We start from the raw sequence: 23296 nt of genomic DNA, 5'->3' as shown, positions 1-23296 counted from the left end.
GTCTCTCCCGCAGTGAAAACAACATCCCGTCACAAATGTGCAAACGTGGTGTTGGCACTTCCCACTCACTGCACATTTGATATCCTGCCCGAATCCACTGACCGACACTCTTTTTTGTAACTCACCACCTTCACCGTTCTCTTTGTCCACTTCCCAGCTCGCGTCCAGCCACGTCCGCGCGCCGTTGCTCATTCCCGCTCGGACTTGGAGTCGGCACTTGTCCTCACGGTGAAAAAAAAAAACAAGAAACGATGTCACCGAATCCCCCAAGAGTCAGGGGGGGAAATGAATGGGACGTCTTTGTTTTGGACTTGGCTGAACTTCTAGTCGCACGAAGGTGATTGTTTTGTGTGTGGTTTTGCATTTGCGTGTCGGAGTAAAATCCGAGACATTTTTTTAGCTGAAAGTGTTTGTTGACAAATGGAGATGATGAAAAACAACAATAATTCAACTCTAAAAACTAATTTGTGTTTCATGATAAGTTACATTTTGTTGAGATATACACAGTAAAATACAACTAAAAACGATCTGTATTAAAGCTTCAGAAACAGCCAAAGTCAGGTGTGATGGTCTGATGAAGCTTCACGAAACATTATATTATTTTTTTAACTCAGTAGGTGGCGCCCTCAATTCAAAATACTTCATCAATGTATTGTATAGCAGAGATTGCCATCTAGTGGGCTGTAAAAAAAAACTGCAGGGCTTCAAAAGTTATTATATAACTCTCTTGTGGAGAAATGTTCTGCGGTGTTAAGAACCAACGCCTAAGACACCATGACTGATGTTTTTGTGGTTGACCAGGAACCAAGGATATGGTTTGTCTTGGAGTCTTTCTGTCAAAATGAGTGAGCAATTGTTGGTATATTTGGTCCAGTGCGGAAATAAGAAAAATCTTTAAGGACTTTATATAAAAAATAAAAAAAATCTCACATTTTTAAGACTTTTCCAACTGAAAATGCGCTTTAAAAAGCAGATAAAATTGATTGTAAATGTTGCTTTGTTTTGATCGAATGATAGTTGGACTACAAATCTCACGCTATTAAAAACGAGTTCCATTTTTATCTGGAAATGTAACTTTGGAAAAAGAAAATAGTCAGTGAGATGGTGCCAGTGGAAAAGGGTCGAGGATTTAGCTGGACAATACCGCCACCTACTGGCACATACATGTTATATATAAGTGATTAAATGTTAGTTTAAATATAGATTATGGTTCAATGAAATAGTCAATAGATTCTGGGGATTCTTTGTTTGAACAGTTATTGTTGGTTGAACAAAAAAAAGAAAGAAACATTTAAAAAATCTCACTTATGACATCACAACCGACATTGAATATTCGTCCACATAGTTACAACTGGTACAGATTCATCTGGTCTGATCTATGTTGCAAAAATCTTGTTGAAAAAAATGTTTATTATTATTGTTTTTTTAAGTTTAAAATCCTTTTTTGTATCATATTTTTGTTTTATATTTTAATAAAGTGGGTGTAGACTAAAAGCACAGCTGCAATCTGAGGCCCCTACTTTGCAGACAGGTATCTGCGCGCCCAGGCTGAAAAATGGAAACGAGATCAATGACTGAGGACGAGAGGATACAGTAACAATTTGTTATACAGCCTTTCCTCCTAAGACCATCAACTGTCGCTGCCTTATTTAAATGTTTTTGTACGACAACTTTTTCCTAAACACAAACCAGACATTTTGTGGTCATTTTTTAAAGAGACGAGACACCAAAAACCAACAAAATATATATTTGCACCGTTTCCATTTTATTTACTTTTTTGTTTGACAGAATGCATAAAAGGAGGCGGACTTTTGAGCTGAAACCCGTCAGATGCGGACATGGAAAAGAAACGCGAGGAGAGATGAGAACACTGTCGGGAGAAACTTTGCATACACACTCTCTCAGACTCACACACACACACACAATGACAATAACATGAAAAAGAGGGTGATTGTCTGGGAAGCAAAACATTCACGTCACTCACTTTGGACCATCATGCCGACACAGAAACATGACCATGGAGAGAAAGAGGTGTAAAAAACAAACAAGACTTCAGAATACGACAACAGAGGTCTGGACCAAATACATTTTGATGAGCTCGTCTTAAATTCAACCTTTATGCTAGAACTGGAGGAATTAACGCACTCATTATTGGCATTGAAAATGTCAGTATTTAATCATGGTTGACATTATTAGAGACCTCGGAACGACAGGACGATACACGAGGCAATAAGACGTCTTTCAATTGATGTCTTGTGTAAAAAAAAAAACAACCGAAAACTTCTCATATGTGTGAGCATGAGATGGACTCGGGTTTAAAAAAAAAATGACCGCTTTAAAAACACTTTTTCCAAACGAAACCACTGAATTGAAAAATGATGCTTGAGTGACACTTGCAAGGGATTGTCGAGTCTGTGGTTGACATGTGACAGAAAGTGCTTTGACAAAAAAAAAGAAAATCAGAAGATGATGAAGAAGAAATGCCACGAGATCACATAAGGTATCTATGAATATACCGTTTATATTTATATATAAATTCCATATAGCCATCTATTGAACGTTAAAATAATAGATTTACTTTGTTATAAAAGTGGGTCAGTGTTGGACATTCTAGTAGTTTAAAATGGCGTCTCACGTGTTGGACACGAGTGACTCGGCGAAAAAACGACAACAATTGTTTGCACATGTTCAGAACCGGTTCAGGTCGGACTCGTTTGTTTGAACATCTCCGATCGTTGGTTTTCCCGCCGCCGAACGAGGAGCAGCGAGCGACTCGTCGTTTCATCGGAAGAACGAAGCTTCGTTGTGCTTTCGCTTCGGGGTCGTTTTTTTTTCCGTCAGATGAAGCGTAGATTTGTCTCGGAGCAGAGCGACAGAATAAAAAGGCAGGATACGAGAGAATAAAGGTTCATTTGAAAAAATAAACGATTCCCAAAATTAAAAATGGAGGAACTTTTCTGTTTTTTATCCTTCCTGTGCAATTCATTGTCAACAACGTTCTTTCTTCTCGTCCGCGGGCAGCAGGTGAACCTAAGGTGTGTGTGTGACCCCCGTCCGAGGAGCTTCTAACCGTTCAGAAGGTAGACCACCAGCTCGTAGGTGCACATCATGATGGCAGTGTTCGGGATCTGTCGCACCAGGTGTGTGGTGAGGCCGCGGTACAGGGCGCGGGATCCCTCCTCCCGGGCCACGGTGGTGAGAGTCTGGAAGAAGGAGCGGTACTTGGAGCCTTCCTCTCGTAGTCGGGTGCGAATCACTTCTGCAGAGAGAGGAGGAGGAGAGCGAGGGTGAATGGAGAACAAAAAACATCTAGAACACAATGTATGCGTTTAAAGCAACGTTTTCTTTCCACGTTCAGTTTGACATTTGTTCAAGTTAATCTTCCTCATGAAGCCAGTTGTTCTTTTGTGTCAAGAGTCACATGTCGGATACAACGAGTGTATTTTGAAACTACACTATGGGTGTGAGAAAATACTAATACTAATAAATATCGCAATATATTTATTTCAAAATTCTGTATTGATATTCAACAACAACATTATTAATATCGTTTTTTTTTTTTAATGCATTTATTCATTCATTTTCGGATTTTAATCACATTATTCAAATCATAGTTATTCTATCGTTATATATTTTTAAAAAGTGTGTGTAAAATAGAATAAAATCTTTTTTTTTATTTACAAAGAACATGTTAATATTCATGGAATTTGTTCAGTTTTGTGTTGGAATTAAACTACCAGACGCTAGATGGCAGCAGTCGGGAAGTATCGAACAATAAAACAAGATAGAGGTGATGACTGAGGACGAGAGGATACTGCAGCTTTTAGAGCTGATGTTTGGACATATTCTGGTTTTAAATTTACAGTTCACATTTAAAATACTCACAGCGTTTTATTAATTTCTGCGTTGCAATTAAACTTTAGGCCACTAGATGGCAGTCGTTATGTTCTACTCAGCTAAAGGAACAATCAAGTCCTATGAACATCCTGAGGACGAGAGGATACAGTCGACTCCAGCAGCTTTTAAAGATGATGTTTGGACGCATTTTGTGGTCTGTAAATTCTACAACACCAGAGTCAAGTACTCGACAGTACTACAAATATATACTTGTTGCAACAGTATCACAATATATCATATCTTTGCCTCTGTATTTCTTTCTTCCCCTCCGCCATCTCACTCTAGAACAATAAATTCCCACAATGCCATTTATACTTCATTCATTGCACTGTTTGACGGTTTTTGCACTGTGTCTATTATTATTATTTATTTCTCTTCTATATTTTGTACACATCGTTTATCCCTATTCTAATTTTGTTACAAATTCCAGAGTCGTCCACAAGGGAAAATTCCATGTATAATTATACATAAGTACCAATATATACCGGCGAATAAAGCTGCTTTTAAATCTTGAATGTATTGTGATACATATCGTAGCCCTTACAATACGCACAGAATACAAACGTATCCCAAAAAGGAGCACTCAAAAATGATTGATGATATTTCCTTTAAAAGGAGTATCAAAAAGTACATGTTCTTCTGATGCAAATTCTAAAGGACTATCAAGTATAATGGGACTCAAATGACATACTCTTAAATATGTGTGGTTCACGTGTGTGTAAGTCTCACCGTGAGGATAAGCGATGGATGTGGCACAGGTCTTGGAAGTGGCGGCGGCGAGCATCATTCCTACAAAGTCCGACGCGTCTTTCGACGCCTCCTCCATGTCGTCCAGGTTCGGCTGCGCTTTGGCTTCCAGGAGACGCCGCTTGATGTTCTCGTAGATCACAAAATGGATGACAGTCTCTGAGATGCCGGCGTACGACGCGGACATGCCCCTGTAGAACCCCCGCACGCCGTCCGACTTGTACACCCGCCGCACGCAGTCGAACGCGCTCATGCGTCGCTCCCCTCGGTTCCTGATGACGGAGGTTTACGGGTCAGATTACGGGCACAAAGAAGCTTTTCAGAACAGCATGTAACATAATGTACATTGAAGCTTCTGATTCTCATTATGAAGTATTTGTACGATTTCTTGATTAAACTAAACGTTATATATTGTTGACAATCCACACGTTTTGCATTAGAAAATAACCATCACCGCAAATTCTAAACCTGGCAGTCTTTAGAGTTAAGTCAACAAATATATTCTGCCATCTTCAGCAGACAAATCTAGGCCAGACGTGTCAAACTCTATCACACAAGGGCCCAAAATCTTCCAGCAAGTCTTAGATGAAAAAAAAATGGTATCTTGTATAATATACTGTACTGACAAAATTAACTAGCATGATTAGCATCAACAGAACTTCCAAGAAAGAGGACGTTTAAGACTAAATAATACTTGTAAATATACACTTTAACCCTCATATGCTGCAATACAAACTGAGATTGTGACTTCATGAGGTATAATAGGCTGGAACTGTACCTTGCGTCCAGCTGCAGACGAGTCTTTATGAGCCATATGGGGTTGGTTGCTGTGATGGCTGTAAAACCTGTAGAATTGAACAAGACCAGGATCAAATAAAGTCCATCATATAAAAGGGCGACTTTGTTATGACTTAGAAAATATCACAATGTGTAAGGGTTATCATTAAATAAGTGTATCCAAGAAACAAAAGGCACCTTTTCACCTCACCACTCACAAAGCTTTCGCCAAAGTTAGTACAGTTTATTTGGTGTCTAAACAAGAAGGATCTGTCTCGCCTGCAGTTAACGCAAAACTCTGCAGCAAAAATTCTGAGCCGCTCTAGTAGAAGAACTCACATTTCCCCGATCCTTAAATCTCTTCACTGGCTGCCCGTTTCTTTCAGGATCAATTTTAAAATGCTGGTTCTTACTTTCAGATCCGTCATAGTTAGACCTTCCATCAGTGATCTGATCCAGACCTTGGGCTCTGAGGTCTGTGGATCAGAATCTACTGATGGTTCCTGAACACTATAAATAATACTTTCATGATACTGGAGTTTCTCAAAGGGCTTTTTAATTGTACAAAATAACCAAGAGAAATTATGGGATGGAATCAAAGGATCCAACATTTTAATCGCATCTCTAGCTGTTACATGTCGATGATACGAGGTGTGTGTACGTGTTGTTTTGTCACATCTGTAGAAACCTGACAATATATTTAAAAAAAGGAAACGTTTCAGGAAAGGGGAGAATATTATAAACCAGGTACAGCTTTTTTAAGGACAAGGTAGGTTTTAAAAGTGCAATTTTCAAAAGAGTCCTACTGTAATCTACACGACTGCTAGGAAGGAGAAACGAATAACAAGCAGTGCGGTAAAATAAACTCTTATCCCTCGACTTGGATGAGCAGGGAGTGAAGGGTAGAAAGGAGGAGATAGGAAGGAAGAGGAGCCAGATAGATTAAAGTAGGATCTGTGGTGAGTACTCACTCAGATCAAAGCAACTCCTCACAGATGCAGCTAGAGACCCCTGGTGGTGGGGGGGTCTCATGAGAGCTAAAGGCCTAAAACAGACACACATGCAAGTGTGTGTGTAGCAAAGTGACGGGCATGCAACCATTTTACTAACTTACTTAATAATATAAACACACATTCTTTTTTCCCCTGCTTTTCTGAACCTCTATGGTGTGCATTTAAAAAAGTTAGTTCTAGAAAACTTGTTTTAAGTTTATTGCTTTATTTATAATTATCATTATTATTGTATTGGTTCATCATCTTTACTTACCATTACCTTTTCCCCAATGTGGGAAGAATAAAATGTATATAAATAAATAAATAGGTAATTTCCTCTTTGTTAATTTTCTAGAACATTTTGCAGTTTTATAGTTTTTTTAGTGCTATATTGCACTTTGTAATATATGAAGGAATTTAACTGCAAAGTCAAATCAATTATCTATAGTTTACGGCTTAATGGCGCCATAACAATTACAGCATTTAAGGATTGTTTATATAACAATACTAAAGTGAACTGTGACTGAAAAGACGTCTCAGTAATATAAACAAAAAGCCTAGAAAAAAAAAAAAGTGACATAAAAGTGTTTTTTAAAGCAAAAGACCATTTTTTATTGGACAATTCTATAACTTTAGGCCAAAGCTGAAGAAGAACTGTATCGTGTTTACATAGTGCGAGGGTGGATCATGAGGAATTACACAAGTCGGTCAGATGACACACAAGCGTGTGTGTGTCTAGCAAAGTAACAAGCATCTATTCCACCACCATCCAGAAGTATTTCACAAAAAACCCTCTGAGATTATACAGAAGTGAAAGATACTTGGGGAAAGGAAAAATATGCACATTTGTAGAGCAGGTACTTTGGTTTTGAGATATAGTTAGAAGTGCGAGTATACTCCCATCGACCACGTCATGATGCATAATTGTCAATATAAAGTTAAGGTGGTGCTTGAGGAAAGAATAGTACTCATTCTCTCCTTCTAGGTTACATAGAAAAAAGGTCACATTGGACCTGTAAACTTATTTGCCGAGGCTCCCTCTATTTGAGCGAGTGAAGCAGATTAGCTCTGGACACAGAGTGACCACTGTTTCCTAACCTCGTTCGTTCATCCACCCTCTTGGCAGGGAAGAGCTTTATGGAGCTTAAAGGGCAAGTACTGTGTTTGTTGCTACTGTAGGAGGAGTGAACCCATTAATAATTCATAATGGACTCTGCTCTCGTAACCTCTCATTCGCCCAGATTTCAGACTGGGGAAGATCTTTATCAAGTGATAAGTTCAAAACATGGTCACGATGAGGAACTTACTGCATCTTGGAGAAGAAGATTCAACATTTGAAACATGCGAGTGAATCAGAAGAGTTGGGTTTTCACATTAGTAAGTAATAGTTATTTGAAAAGCGCCTTTCTCATTTTTATTCGTGCCGGCCTTTCCCCTGGTTCTCTGGGACTACTGTGTGTGTCTTATATTTCTTGGCCTTTTATAATATACATTTTATCTGTGTATTGTTTTGCGGTTGTGCTGTTTTGTTGTAATTTATTGTAATAAATGTATCAGAAAACATCTAAAGTGCATCTTGGCTCGTATCTTTTGTCAAGTTATGCCGTTACTCACAGTGACTCATACAGACCATCGTTATATCTAGATTTTTCAATAATACGCTTAAATACAATCTTATCAAGGGGAACAACATTTAGCCAAGAATAAAAGTACATTGTATGTGTATAGTAAAAGAATATTGTTTTGATCGACGTCTTTTCTAAAGTTAGAGCTGACGCATAAAATAATGTAAATGTGAAAAAATTATCTGTTTTAGCACTACATTTTATGATAACTACCATCTTTATTATTATTATTATTCAAAATTGGTCATTTTGGTTTTTATTTAGTTTTATCAAACTTGGTGTCGTCGGTCAGTAAAAAAAAGTTGTTGACCGTTCCTCTGAAGTACTTTAGTGTTTAGAAGACACAACCGTTTGTGCAGCTCCAGCCAATGACGTAAATAAATCCGTGCTGAAAAGTTAAAATATCATTCTGTCAACACTGCTGGACACCGATCATGGGTTCCTCTGGACTGTTTTTCAATCGCACAGGCCACAAGCGGTGACCTTGACTTAGCCGCGAGCTAAATGTGGCTCGGTGAATATTTAGCCAAACGCTCCTTCGTATAAATACACAGCTGGATATGAACTACACGGACGCAGTTGTCGTCGTCACCACCTCTCTGACCCACATCGTGAGGCTAAGTGGGTCAGAGCGGCAGGAGCGCTGCTGCTGACCTTCTCTGACACACAAAACACCAGAGACCAGACGAGCTGTATTTACAGGGAAAGTGTCGAGATTCCAAATGAGCCAATATTAACGTTGCGTGGTGAGATAACGCATCTGATTCAGTATTTCACAAATACAAAAACAAGTTACCTGCCATCGCAGCAGAAACCATGTGGACTTGCGTGGAGTCGGGTTCCAGTACGCTATTAAGCTTCTCTTTGGCAGTGGAGTAAGCGGCAAAGTAGATGGCTCTGTGAGACACACAAGTCAAAAGTACATGTCAGATATCTCATGATTGTTGGTTTCACTCGCTTTAATTTCATTTCACATGGACGGTGTAACTTGAAGCTGGGCAATAATCGAGAAACTGCGATTGCAAATCATCACTCAAATTCTTTAACTGATTCTCCATGGATGATGACATTATTTATAAAAAGGTTTCCCTTTGTGTTGGATTATCACAAGGTAGTAAAGTAGTAATACTTTTAATCAACGGAACCAAAATCCTTCGGTCTAAATTGCCAGCCAAATAAAAGACCAATTTACCATTACAGGAAGTATGATATTGACATTGTCTTTGCATTCTTTAGAGTATTAATTATCTTTATTTAATACACGTATGCATCTCTGCGTTTTTCATTTTTAACCAAACAAGTTCACAATCCGTCTTTCACCTTCTCTCCAACACTGGCATCTTTATAGAGGCCATCTATTAAGGTCGGAGAGCTGAGCATTCTGGGTATTATTAATAAGTTATATTTTGCCACAAATTATTTATTTATTTTATTCTGGTACATATATCCAAGTTTTAGGGTGAAAATTGAGCTTAGATGTTGTGATTTTATTATATATACACACACATATATATATCACAGTACAGTTGGAATCCTACTACTGAACTGGCATCTGAATATTAGAATTCCAATCAGTCCTAGGACAAATGGGAATTCTACCAGGACAATCTCCAATTCTAATAGGAGAAATTCAGATTACATGAAAAATGTTTTGGAAAGTAGACTGAATCATTTCACACCTAAAATTTCAGCGTAGGTAAGCCTACATTCACCATTACCATCTAAGGTGAATTACTTCATATTTTAGATACCCGATAACCCTTCTGTCAATACACAGTGTAACCATGGGGACAGCCGTCTGGTCCAGGTCATAGACCTTATTCATTTGGACCATTGCGGATTATCCTACTGGATTCCAATCTGTACTGTGACATATATATATATATATATATATATATATATATGGGTGTGTAACAGTCAACAGTCAGTTAATCTGTATTCTTTTTTGATAACACAATTGTTTCAAATCTGAATGTCATCCGAGTGCATCAGCAACCCTGATTTTGACAAATGTAGACAAATGTACAAAAGAACAGCAACATTAGTATTAAAACCAAATATATTAACAGACACACTTTCTTTTTGAGCTACACCGAAGGGAAGGTGTTCAACCGTGCTATGATTAAATCCATGTCAGTGAACCAGAAGGCTCATTACCTCCACGGTTGCTTTGCTAAGCACGGCGGTCTGCTCGCCGCTGGTCATTAGCGTCACTTAGGAACCTTCAACTGCACGCTGCAGGTTGACTGATGACCAGGGGTGACATTACCTAACTTTTAGTCTTGTTTCATAGATTTTTTTGGGGGAAATGAGCCGTAAGTGAGTCCGCGGACGCGTCCGACGGGACACACTTCCATTAGAAGCCGACATGGTAGATAAATAAGGCTGCAAGTTGTCAAGCAAATGCTTTTTGTAACTAGGAAACCTCCGGTGTAACACAACGCCCCACATCTTTCACCCAATCAGCTGCCACACATGCTTTGTTGCAACAAAATGACTTCATTACTTTCTGTATAAAAGACGAAACAAATCAATTCATAAACAAGTACTGTAGAGTTGTCTTACCTAGAAGGTGCGACGCCAACAAGGTTTGGACCCAAGCCTCTAAAGAGGGAGCGAGGTCCTTCCTTCTCTAATATTAATCTGAATAAAGTTAAAAAGAAAAACACACAAGTTAATACATTGTTAATGTCTTGGTGGTGGGTCATGAATCAAAATGGCTCATTTCATTTCCCTCTTAAATACACAGTCAGCCATTAGTCTCAGATTTCTATTCTCTCTTTAGACTCTGCTCTTTCTAATAAATTATGTGCGACATGCATGAGACAAAATTCTTCAATAGTTATATAGTGTGTGCATAAAAAATGTTAATAAGAAAAGTTGTGGAATTTATTGTCTTGTTATAAATGTTTATTGTTGCCATTTATTTTTTTCTTTGGTCCATGTTCTTTATCTTTAGACTTAGATTGTGTTATCTTGCACTTTCTTTTTATAGAAACTGTTCTTGTTTTTTATGAGTCTATCGTATGTGTTGTTGTGTGGCTGGAAAAACAATTTCCCGAAGGAGACTTCCAGAGGGATCAATAAAGTTTTTTATCTATCATCTACGGTATCTATCCATCTTAAGAATTGGTTATAATGTGTTATTCATTCTTTTTATTCATTTATTTATTAACTTTTTTTAATACTGCATGTGTGTCCTCAAATGACCCCCAGAATAAAAGGTATATCAATAAAGAAAAATACATTTTTAAAGAATGCATTTCTTGTTGTACATTTCCTCAAAAACTATGCAGTTGTATAGTACAGTAGTGCTATATTCCACAATATGAAAACATCCATAAAGAAGTTATCTGAATAGTGAAATCAAATATCTCTTCATTAGTTTATGGCTTAATGGCACCGTAACAATTACAGCATATAAACAATCCTGAAATGAACTGCAACTAACTGTTGTTTAAAAGTAGATTTCTTGGCTTTTTGTTTTATATTACAAACTAATCTTGAAATGAAAGTGGATTCAAGGACTCATTTTGAATTAGACTCTTCCATAACCTTAGGCCAAAGCTGAAGGCAGAATCAACTGGGTTGTGTTTACATAGTGTTAGGGTGGATCTTGATGAGTTATACAAGTCAGTCATAAGACAAAAGGTTTACACAAAGAATATAACTCATATCACTGACTGACTCTGATAGGGCATATAAGGACATTGAACTATTGTTATATTTATGTGTTATAAATTCAATCTGTACAGGTTCACCACTCGCACAGAAAAGCATTACTTTCAGAGAAACTCAAACTAAAGTACTCACTTGAGGCAGTGCAGCGGGCCAGGAGGTGCCACCCGGGCCATGCTGGCACCGTTGACGGTGCTGAGCTGGACTTGAGATACATAGAGCGTGATGGAAGACGACTGAAGGCGAGTTTTCACCACTTCCAGTGGACAAGTGAGTATGGCTCCGACAGTGCCGCCACATCTGGTGGAAATAAAGGAAAAACAATGGTAATGAACAACATCTTGAAACAGGATTCTTTTCTTCTTCGGTTTGGAACTGGGTTTTATGATAGTTCATGTAGATTCGAAACTATTAACAATTCTATCCATTTTGCACGGTTAAAATTAGGCCTGAATCTGAAGCATCTGTGATATAATCACAATTTAAAAAAGAAAAGTTGACTTTCATATTGAAAAGATTGAGATTTAATTTTGTGGTAATTTGACTTCATGAATGAATTACAATCCATTATTTTGTATTACAGGAGATGCACTTAAGGATGACATATGCATAAAAATGTTGAAGCTACAAGAAAAAGGCAGACATGATCGACACAGTGTTTGCACTTTTGTTTAAGTTGCACTGCAGTTTGTGGGATTCATTACTGATTGGTAAACACACTTTTTACCATGTTTTTTCAGGAGATTTATAATTATATTTATTATTATTTTTACATGTTTGTTTACAACTGTAATTTAATTAAATAAATAAACCTCAATTTATTCCAATCTAAGCTTTATTTGCTTTCATTTTAACTATTACTTAATTACTTTTACCTAAAAATACATTTAATTGTAATAATAACTATGTGTTATATAAGAAAGAAATCGATGAAAAGATGACATTAAAAAATAAGTGCATATTTTGACACAAACGTGAGGAAAATAATCGCAATTAGATTATTTTCTATAATCGTTCAAAACTAGTTGAAATTATATCAGAAGCCAAGCTCTCCATGAAGTTGACATTTTTACATTCTGATTTCTTTAAACTCTTTATAAGTTGATTTGTAATTGTAAGTTCTTTGCTCGAGCCCTATGTGTTTATTCATTTTCTACTCTTTATTCCCTTATGGAAGTTTATGGGGACTGGTGTCTATCCCAGTTTCTTTGGGCGAAAGGTAGGGGACACCCTGGAAAGGGAGCCAGTCTGTCACAGGACACACAAAACATACAATCATTCACACACAGACACTCATACCAACGGACAATTTCCCCAAGTTATCGATCAACCTCTGTATGTTTTAGGGCTGCGAGAGTAAACCGGAGTAAACCCACGCAACACAGGGAAAACATACAAACTATTCCCATATTGTAATAATTTAACAGTATTATCGTATTTACTTTTTGATATGTGCTCTGTATGTTTACGACTTTTTTTGCTGTGACAACACAAATTCCCACACTGTGGGACAAATAAAAGGGTATTATCTTATCGCATTTAAATAAATAAAGTAATTGTATAAAGTCATGAAGAAATACTGCCATTTAATTCAAGTTATACTTTTGGGTTACAGCCATAACAATGCAGGCAAAATGTTGCATCAGTCGAATTCCTGCACAGCACATATTTGTGTTAGAAAGGGTTGAAGTACCAGCTAATGTTTCTATTAAAAAAAAACAACAACTTTTAGGCTTAAAAGTTATGAAAAATCTCACAATTACACAATTGTATACCAACCACACAACCCGCCACACATCCAAATGTCATTGGAGCTGGTGACATTGAGCTCAAAAGGTAAAACAGGGACGTAATGCATCTTATTTTTATTTATTTTTAATAACAAATATAAAAAAAGAGAGGATGTTTTTAAAAGTTTCACCGAGCAACGGATCGAACGTCGATCCGTGATATTGAATAATATGCTACTAGCAAAGATGTGCTAGCATCTACTCACCCTCCAGCAAACAGATGAACCAAGGTGTCTCTTTGACTCATTCTGTCTCATATTCGGCAGCTGGACACGGGAACGACGGGGAAGGACGTGGTGGGACGATGACCGAACATCACCGGCTTGAAGGAAAAAAGTCCAAAAAACGAGTGATATTGTGTTTTTTTCTGGTGGAGGTCAGCTGCGTGGAACGTGTAACGGCTAACGCCAGCTAGCATAAAGCTAGCACGCTATCCAGCGCGGATATCTTGGGGACGCTGCGGGAAACCAAAAAAAAAGAGCTCCGGGTTTATTTATTAATATATATATTTGTTTTAAATGTTAAAAAAAATGTAATGGTGAGTTATTCCGGTTGTCCTTCCAGCCGTGTAACGTGGAGGCTGAATGTGACTGAATGCCCTCTGAAGAGCAGCGCTCACTGTTTATCGTCGAGTGCGCCGCCGTCGCTAAACAGACTCGCTGATTGGTCGAGGGACTCTCGTGGTCCCGCCCCCCCCTCTTCACTAACTTCGTCACGTGATCGTTTTATTTTGGATTGACGTTCAGCGAGAAATATCGCGTAGTACTACTAATACTTATATAAGAACCACCTTCTTTGTACGTCATCAAGTCAATAAAAATAATTTCCGTCACCTTTTATTCCTTTTTTTTTCAACTGCACAAATGTGGTAATAAAGGCAAGATAAGTGGAAAATAAACAAGCAATTTATTTAAAAACAAGGCAATGATTTTACATTTTAGTAACATCGACAGCAACTTTCCGCTCGAACAAAAAGTAAAAACAAAAAATAAGGAGAAAGTTTTACCCTTGTGTTGTCTCTGGGTCAAGGTCAACCACCAACATTGGCTTCCAGAAATACACAAGATTCACAAGATACACAAGATCTTCCTCTCTCTTTGCGCTTGATGGATCTACTGACTCCTTTAAGAAACATCTTAAGACGTTTTATTTGTTCAGGCTTTTCCTTGATTTTCTGTAACTCCTGTTGTGTTATCAGTTTTATCTTGATCTTTAAAATATATACTTTATTGAATATTGTTTTGATTGTTTAAGCGCTTTGTGACCCTGGTCTGGAAAAGCGCTATACAAATAAAAATTACTTACTTACTTACTTTGGCACAATGTATACCTCAAACTCTTTTGTTTTATGGTCACCTTGACCCAGAGGTAACACAAGGGAGAATTGGGATTAATGTTGGGAAGAAGGAAGGACAGGTAGCTATTGAGATTACAATAAAACAAACACAAATAAAACAAATATTTTTGCAGGCTTTTCCTTAAAGAATAAACTTTTTCTTATTGCCGTTTTCTTCTGTTCTAATGAGTAAAATCAAACATGTATTTATTGTATTTTCCTACATAATTTAATGTACATCCAACATACCCATAATTAAAGAAAAATTCCCCCCAACCCTCCCAAAAAAACCCCATAATCTTTAAAAACAATAATAATAACAATAATAAAATGTAAAAAATAGATGATATCTTTTAACCTTGTGTGTTCAAAAAGGCACATTTAAATAAAATTTATTATCATTATACAGCTTAAATCAATTTAGCTTCTGTAGTCTGGCCAGATCGTCTACAACCGAGCAGACGATGGGAATCCAATAACTTCAACTGTGATTCTCTGTCCCTCACGTTGCGTCTTCTATAGCCTCTGCCGACCATTTCTTGAGACGTACTGAACAGGAAATACTTGTCGATTTTAATCATAACCTTTGTTGATAATCACAAATAGGATTAAATAAAAAATCCAGGAAAAGTCACCAAACCAAACAAGTGGTTCATACTTTTTTCAAGGGCTATCTCTGATTATTCAGCAATTAAAATGCTATTAACAGAACCTCACCCATTCACACATTGACGGGAGTAGGCTGCAACGCAGCCCTCTGCTCACAAGGGGTCTTTGAAAATATCGATACAGCGATAAATCGCAATATTCTTTTCCAGGAAACTGGATTGATATTTTTCCAGCACACAGCCACACAGACGATAGATTCATGAAACAAGAACAAAGTGCAATAAAAAGAAAGTGCAAGATGACACAATCTAAGTCTAAAGATAAAGAACATAGATCAAAGAAAATTAACAAAGACAAAGGATACAAAGATTAACATAGAATATCATCTTTATACTCCTGCCCCCAAACTAAGAATTAAACAACATAATAGCATAAGGAATGAATATGTCCCTGAGTATATTAGTGTTGCATCATGGGAGGAGCATTTGTGCACCTGTGCGTGTTTAAAAAAAATATATATATATACATTTTTTACAATTACCATGCTAAAATTCACAGCATTTTTTCAATTGCCAGATGGCAACAGTCATTAAATCCACTGCAGCTAAAGTAACAATGAAATCCTGTGAGATCCAGTGATGACTGAGGACGAGAGGATACGGTCGACTCTAGCAGCTTTTAAAGCTGATGTCTGGATATACTTTGGTTTCAATACAGTTTGAAGCAGTTACGACTTCGTCAAGAGTCATGTTGTCTGTAAATTCTGCAACAACAGAGTCAAGTACTTGACAATACTACAGATATATACTTGTTACTACAGTATCACTATATATCGTTCATCGCTCTTGTATCGTGAAATGTATTGTATCGGTAGATTCTTGCCAATGCACAGCCCAGTATCAATACAATAACAAATGAACTGTGATCCTGGCGATGACTGAGGACGAGAGGATACAGTGACTCCAGCAGCTTTTGAATCTGATGTTTGGACATATTTTGGTTTGAAAACAAATGAAAGCAGTTACGACTTCGTCAAGAGTCATGTGGTCTGTAAATCCTGCAACACCAGAGTCAAGTACTCGACCATACTACAAGTATATACTGCATCATGATATGCATCATATCGCAACGACACAATCATACCTGTCCCTACAATTGAACTCCGCATCTTTCTTCCTCCAAATGTTGAGGGATCAATAAAGTTTTACCTTACCTTACCTTACTTGGTCACAATATAGGTCAGAACTCCATTGAAGTGTCTTATGTTCTTGTGCGTCTGTTCACTGTTGGCACCAGACACTCAGACTAAATTACATTTTCCAATTTGTGCAACAGATTAAAAGCACGCCACCTAATTCCTTAATTATGGAATCCATTTAACCAGGACGGATCATGTGCCACTTTTTTTTTTCACAGGCAAGCAAATAACTTTGAAGAGCGTGGAAGCTTTTTACAAATTATTCTTCCTACTTGTTGTGTGTGTTTGTGTGTGTGTGCAGCATGTGTGTGCACGTTAAAGCCCTCGAGCTACAGGTCAGGTTTAGCTGCATTTTGTTTACATTTATTGTGCAGATAAAAGCTTGCCTTCAACTTTGTAAGTAAACTTCACTTTAGTGTTTTAGCACAAATAAATCAGAGTTACAAGTCATCATGAGATATTATGCTTTCTTATTCTTTCTTTCAAGCCTTTTTTTTTCATTTTAAAGCCTTCAAAACAAAAATGAGGAGGTCACCTTGTAGTGTAGTGGAAATAGGAAAACCTCAAGTGCATGCACCCTTTATGTTGGACTTAACCTGGTAAGACTGTACAATCAAATCCGTCTGGATCGATCTGCGTATTATATTTTTCCAGATGTATGTTCAGACGCAACATTAAAAGTCAATGTTTGCTGACCTTCAGTCGAACAAACTTCATGCAGAACAAAACCATTACAGAGTAGATACACGAGGTTCTGGTTGTTATTGTAGTGCTGTTGTGTAATTCACTAACGGACCGAAGAAAGATTGCGTAAGTTCAGGTCAAAGTTTCAGTCGACGAGTTTATTACAGTCAATGCAGCCAGATCCCTCGTGTAGATTGTAATATAGAACAGTGAATAGAAAAAAACGTATAATTTCTGTTCTATTAATCGTTTGAAATGTGTCAGTTTTTTTTTTAAATACCTGACTTTTTCTGAAGTAACATTATCCTGTGACTGTTGACACGTTTCAGTCGAATTTACCCAAAAATAAACCAGTAAATGAGTGAAAATTAGTTAAACACAAATTCTTTATGATTTATTTTTGTCTGCTAATTTAATTTAATTTAAATTAAGTCTCGTTTAGACTATTGTAACAGTTTATTTTGGTTTCTAAACAAGAAGGATCTGTCTCGCCTGCAGTTGATACAAAACTCTGCAGCCAGAATTCTGAGCCGCTCTAGTAGAAGAACTCACATTTCCCTGATCCTTAAAACTCTTCACTGGCTGCCAGTTTCTTTCAGGATCGATTTTAAAATTCTGGTTCTTACTTTCAGATCTATTCATGGTCAGACTCCTCCTTCCATCAGTGATCCGATCCAGACTTACACCCCAGCTCGGGCTCTGAGGTCTGTGGATCAGAATCTACTGATGGTTCCTGAACACACTTCTGGACCAGAGGAGAGAAATCCTTCCAGACTGTTGCTCCTAAGCTTTGGAACCATCTCTGTGTTTGATGATCTACTGACTCCTTCAAGAAACATCTTAAGACATTTTTATTTGTGCTTTTCCCTGATTTTCTGGGACTCTATGTTTGTCTTATGTGTCTTGATCTTTTAAAGTAAATATTTTAACTGTGTATTGTTTTTGATTCTTACAGCTCTTTGGGACCCTTGTCTAGAAATATCTTTACAAATAACCTCAACTTACTTACCTACTTAATATCATGCTTATTAAAGTCCCATAAATGTTGGGGAAACTAGTGACAAAATCTTTCTTTAAGGCCATTGCAATGATTTTAGTTGATCATTGAACCCGAAGTAGGTCATGACTTTTGGCTACCTTTGGATAATATTTGGATGCCTTTGTATGACTTGAAAAGACTTGAATTTGGGCGTTAACCCTGGACCAGTTTGATACAAACAAAACAATCACTACTCACAGTTTGGATCCCATGAAGTAGTAACATTTATTTCATTTTTCGTGAGTAAACTGTGACTGGAGTCGTATTGACAAACTTATTTCAATGATCTTTCCAAGTCATAGCTTGTCTTGTTCTATATAGATGATTGTACTTTACACTGTTAAAAAATTGGAGAAACAAAAAGTGAACTTGCACACCATTATTTTACGTTTTTTTACTAGTTGCTTCTGTGTTCCGTCTTGCATGATAAGCAGATTTGTTTTCTTCGTCACGGTACGATTGCAAAATGACTGAAAATCCAGAAGGAAATTGCACCAAGTGACCTTAATTCAAGATTAAAAAAACCCCCAAACAATTGTTTTCATCTCCATTCAGTTGCTTCAAAAGCATACTTTATTCTTTAATGATAATGATTACAATATATTTTTTAGAACACAACTATAAGGAGAAAATAGTGAGATTACCTCAATTCACTGATTCTTTTATTTGGACTAATATCTCTTACATTCCTCTGAGAGAAAAATACACACTGAGAATTTTAAGTATAGAAACAACGGTTTTAATCTAAATAATCCAAGTATATCTTAATTTAAATCAACTACCTGAATGCAATAGTCGTATCCAAATTGTAAAAATATAAGATGAGTATAAATGATGCATCTGTGAGTTAGTGAGTAAGTTTTAGAAATACAATTAATCAAACATTTTAATATCAACTGAAGGTTTGCTCTGAAAACTCGCAGCTGACTTCGTTCATGCTTCGAGGCAGACAATGGAACTCATCCCATGAGAGTCACACGTGCAGAACTAGATTCCAAACATCATTTAAATTCCATTAACTCGATGTGTTGAATCATCCCATTGACTTCACTTTTTCTTTTCTTCTACCCTTCGAGACTTCTGACTTACAGCTTGTAATAGGAAGACAATTAGGTTCTTGTGACAAGTATTACAATACTTAGTAAATTTGAATTGTTTTATTTGTAATTTATATATATGTTTTAGTATACGACACTTATTTTTACAAAATGTTGAAGTAAGTTTATTGTTTATAATAAAGACTACTCCAGAGTCATAAATAAAGTTGTATCTATCCATCTATCTAGTCATTTTTAAAGTCAATTTAAAGGAAAACAATGAGAGAACTGATGCATTTAGCACGAGTTAAGTTGGTTTGTTTTAAGATTATAAGACTGGTTTGGAAAGAGGTTTGATATGAACCTACTTGTGTGTGTTGAACCTTTAGACGTGTTTGTGTTCTGCAGTTTGAGTGTGTAGCTTCTGGTGTGTCTGTCAGATCAGTTTTTGTAAAGAATATACTGCTTACAAAAGAACCGGTACCAGTCCGTGAAACATTTGTACTGGACCGCACAGGAAAAAAAACACCTGTTCTGTTACTGCCTGGAGGGTGTTTCATTTCTCTGAGTAATGAGTAAAACAAAAGCTCTTTAGAAACTTTTGTTTAGTCTTTATTTCCTATAAATGATGCTAAACATTGGCACAAAGTCTCTAAAAGCTAGTAGACTCAAACATAAATAACACCATCGTCAGCATATAGTCAAATATACATACAGTAGATGCAAATACACAAACAACTTCTGGTTGTAACCAGTCCAGAGCTCTTGCTCATTCAGCGTTATGGTGTTTTTTCAAGCACTTAATTGTAGTTTTTTGCTGGTCATGCTATTGTATTTTTACTTTTTTGTCGGTCCGTGAATATAACCCTGACATTGAACTGGTTTGCAGTAAAAATCAGGTCAAGACCCCTGATTGAAAGCCAAGAAAACTTTGAGATAAATATATCTTATCATCGATTGAACACCTTTAATACAAAGTTAGGATTTGATCGTCCAGCACTTGCAAAGTAAGGTAAGGTAAGATAAAACTTTATTGATCCCTAAGTAAAGTGTAAACGTAACCAGAATAAATTCTTTGACTTGTAAAATATAATGCAGTGGTCGATAACTAAAGGTCCGGAGGCCAGTACCGGCCTTTAAGGTGATACTGTGCTGAACAGACAGAAAAAAGTAATCATTTAATTTGTATATTCTTTATTACTGTCTGATAGGTGTTTTATTTTGAAAAAACAACAATTTCAGTCAAGTTTACTAAAGCTATAAGTAGAGAAAATGAGTTAAACATAAATGGTCGGTCTATGGACCGTCGTGTTGCAGAGGTACCGACCCCTTGCTCCTGCTGAGTCAGCGTTTTTTCTTTTAGATGCATTTTTATGCACTTAATATCTTATTTCTTATCAATATCTAATCTTAATGTATGGTTTTTCTTGATTTCTGTGATATTGCCAAACAGTCTGCATGACACTACCCGATCAGCCACTTCATTCATCCCCGTCCCATGACTCCCATCAGAGCAAGAAGAAGAATTAAGTGGTTGCACGTTCACCGGCTGGCGTCATGCGACTGACCAACCTCAAGATATTAGAGTAACGACAATGAGCGACTGATACTCTGGTGGCGTCTGGATTCGATTACAGATAATCAGCACACGCACTTCGCTACTTGGGTTACATTCCTACGTTTTTACCAGGATCAAATACAGCAACACTGGAGCAGCCAGTGTCCTCGTGTGATTCTGCAGGTTCAGGAGTATCGTGACAACTTTTTTAGAAGTATTTACAGAACGGATTAAATAACTTGCTAAATTCCAATCAAAAGTCGGATCCAAGGAATAGGCCTTCGACTACCGATCCACGTCATGGGTCACGGCGCCAAGTTGTTGGGGTTTTGTTCCGATGAACCGAACCTACCCCAGTCTCCATACGTGGTGGTGGTAAAGAAGGACACAGACACAGGAATGAGTTTAAGAGAAAAAGTTAGTTTAGTAAAACAGGCAGAAGTCTGAGACGCAACTTAACTGATTTATGGGCCTTGGCAAAGCAGAGACTATTGAGAGACGTCTTCGAGTGCCAAGCGCAAAGTTCTAATGAAATGGTGTATCTTTTATAGTGTGAATATTCAGGTTCTAGTCATTTGTACATATATGATTGGTCAGTAACTCTAAACACTTGACTTCAATGACTTAAAAACGATGAAAAATTATACATTTTCCTTTGATCGTATCAATATTTATTCTTTATTAATTATTTAATGACTTAAAAACGATGAAAAATTTTACATTTTCCTTTGATCGTATCAATATTTATTCTTTATTAATTATTTAATGACTTAAAAATGATGGAAAATTGTACATTTTCCTTTGATCACATCAATATGTATTCCTTATTAATTATTGAATGACTTAAAAATAATGAAAAATTATACATTTTCCTTTGATCGTATCAATATTTATTCTTTATTAATTATTTAATGACTTAAAAATGATGGAAATTATACATTTTCCTTTGATCGTATCAATATTTATTCTTTTACTTGTGGAAAATTACCGCAGTTTGATCGTCTAGAGAGGATCTGTTTTATCAGTTGACTTATGCAGATGTCTGTCCTTGTCCTTGACTAGTTTTGTGCCATCGAGAGATTGTTTTGTCTTTCTCAGCGCGAGTGTTTGACCTGAAAAATAGCTGAGCACATGAATTCTAAAGAGAGGCAATAATTATTTAATATGAATTAATCAGTTAATAATCAAGTGATTGTTTGAAATGTGTTAAATCTAGATGATCAATTACAGTAAAGTTGTCATATCCTTACAATTGTCTAGGACTTTATCCGTGCGTCACATATCAAACTTTGTTGTTGACAAGTAGAACATGAATTTAAAGTGTGCAAAGAATTCATTGTTTATAAGAGACTAGGAAGGTCATTCCAAAAATGTCAGTTATTTTTCCAGAGTCAGGACGGTAGAAATGTTTCACAAAGAGAGGACGAACACCAGTGACGATCACGCTTTAATCTGATTAAGCAACAACATTTTTTTTCCAAACTAAATTAAACTTATTTTTTATTATTAATTCTAGGAGGTGAATCCAAATATTTGTTAAAATGATTTGACCTTGCCGTTTATTTTTTTTTTTAACTTCTTACATTTTGTTTTTAATGCATTTTTTAAACGTTTTTTTTTTTTTTTTTTTTTTAAATATTGATCACAATGGAATCAGATAACAATAAATGAAAAACTTAATGGCTATTATTGTCTGTTATAAGATGTGCTATATTAGATTAAGTAAGTGTATGACTTTTGTTCCTTATGACATTAAAAAAAATACTATTCAGAAGAGCAATGAATAGATTTTTGATTATTCTTAATTTGATTTAGTGATTTCCTTCCACAACCAAGTTTTTTTCAACTTAATATTATGGTGGTTCATTATTTTTTCGTTTTTAAAAATACTTTTACTTTAATTTACCCCATATTTATAGAGATAAATTCCTTGTTCGAATTTTCTCAATACAATCTCTTCCAAAGAACCAACACTAACACGAACAAAAACATCCATGAACATAAATATTTGTACGTTTCTATTTGTTCAGGCTTTTCCTTGATTTTCTGGAACTCCTGTGTTGTTCTCAGTATTACCTTGATCTTTAAAGTATATACTTTTTTGAGTATTGTTTTGATTGTTTAAGCGCTTTGTGACCCTGGCCTGGAAAAGCGCTATATAAATAAAAATTACTTACTTACTTACTTACTTACTGTGGCATTTTTTGGTTTTCATTTTGTAATACTTTACACATTCCTTTTTTTGTCTATCCGTTTATACCTTCACCCTATTTATGACAATGGGAAATACTGTCATGGTTTCTATCAATAAAGTTTTATCTAAGTTATA

The 23296-nt window shown here is 36.4% G+C and overlaps 1 protein-coding gene across 1 annotated transcript; it reads right to left on the bottom strand.

The window, feature by feature from the left end:
* Positions 1–1744: 1744 nt before the first annotated feature.
* Positions 1745–14584, bottom strand: LOC148075022 (solute carrier family 25 member 36-A). The gene is made up of 7 exons (XM_087795667.1): positions 13713–14584; positions 11852–12016; positions 10604–10681; positions 8835–8935; positions 5423–5489; positions 4627–4916; positions 1745–3259 (listed from the first exon to the last, which is right to left on the bottom strand). The coding sequence occupies exons 1-7, from the start codon at positions 13751–13753 to the stop codon at positions 3066–3068; spliced, it is 936 nt and encodes a 311-aa protein (XP_087651793.1). The 5' UTR covers positions 13754–14584; the 3' UTR covers positions 1745–3065.
* Positions 14585–23296: the final 8712 nt, after the last annotated feature.

Source organism: Callionymus lyra, chromosome 7 (assembly GCF_982586985.1).
Source record: "Callionymus lyra chromosome 7, fCalLyr1.hap1.1, whole genome shotgun sequence".
Taxonomy (NCBI): domain Eukaryota; kingdom Metazoa; phylum Chordata; class Actinopteri; order Syngnathiformes; family Callionymidae; genus Callionymus; species Callionymus lyra.
The sequence above is the reverse complement of the archived record's forward strand: the minus strand, read 5'-3'. Positions and strand labels throughout refer to the sequence as shown.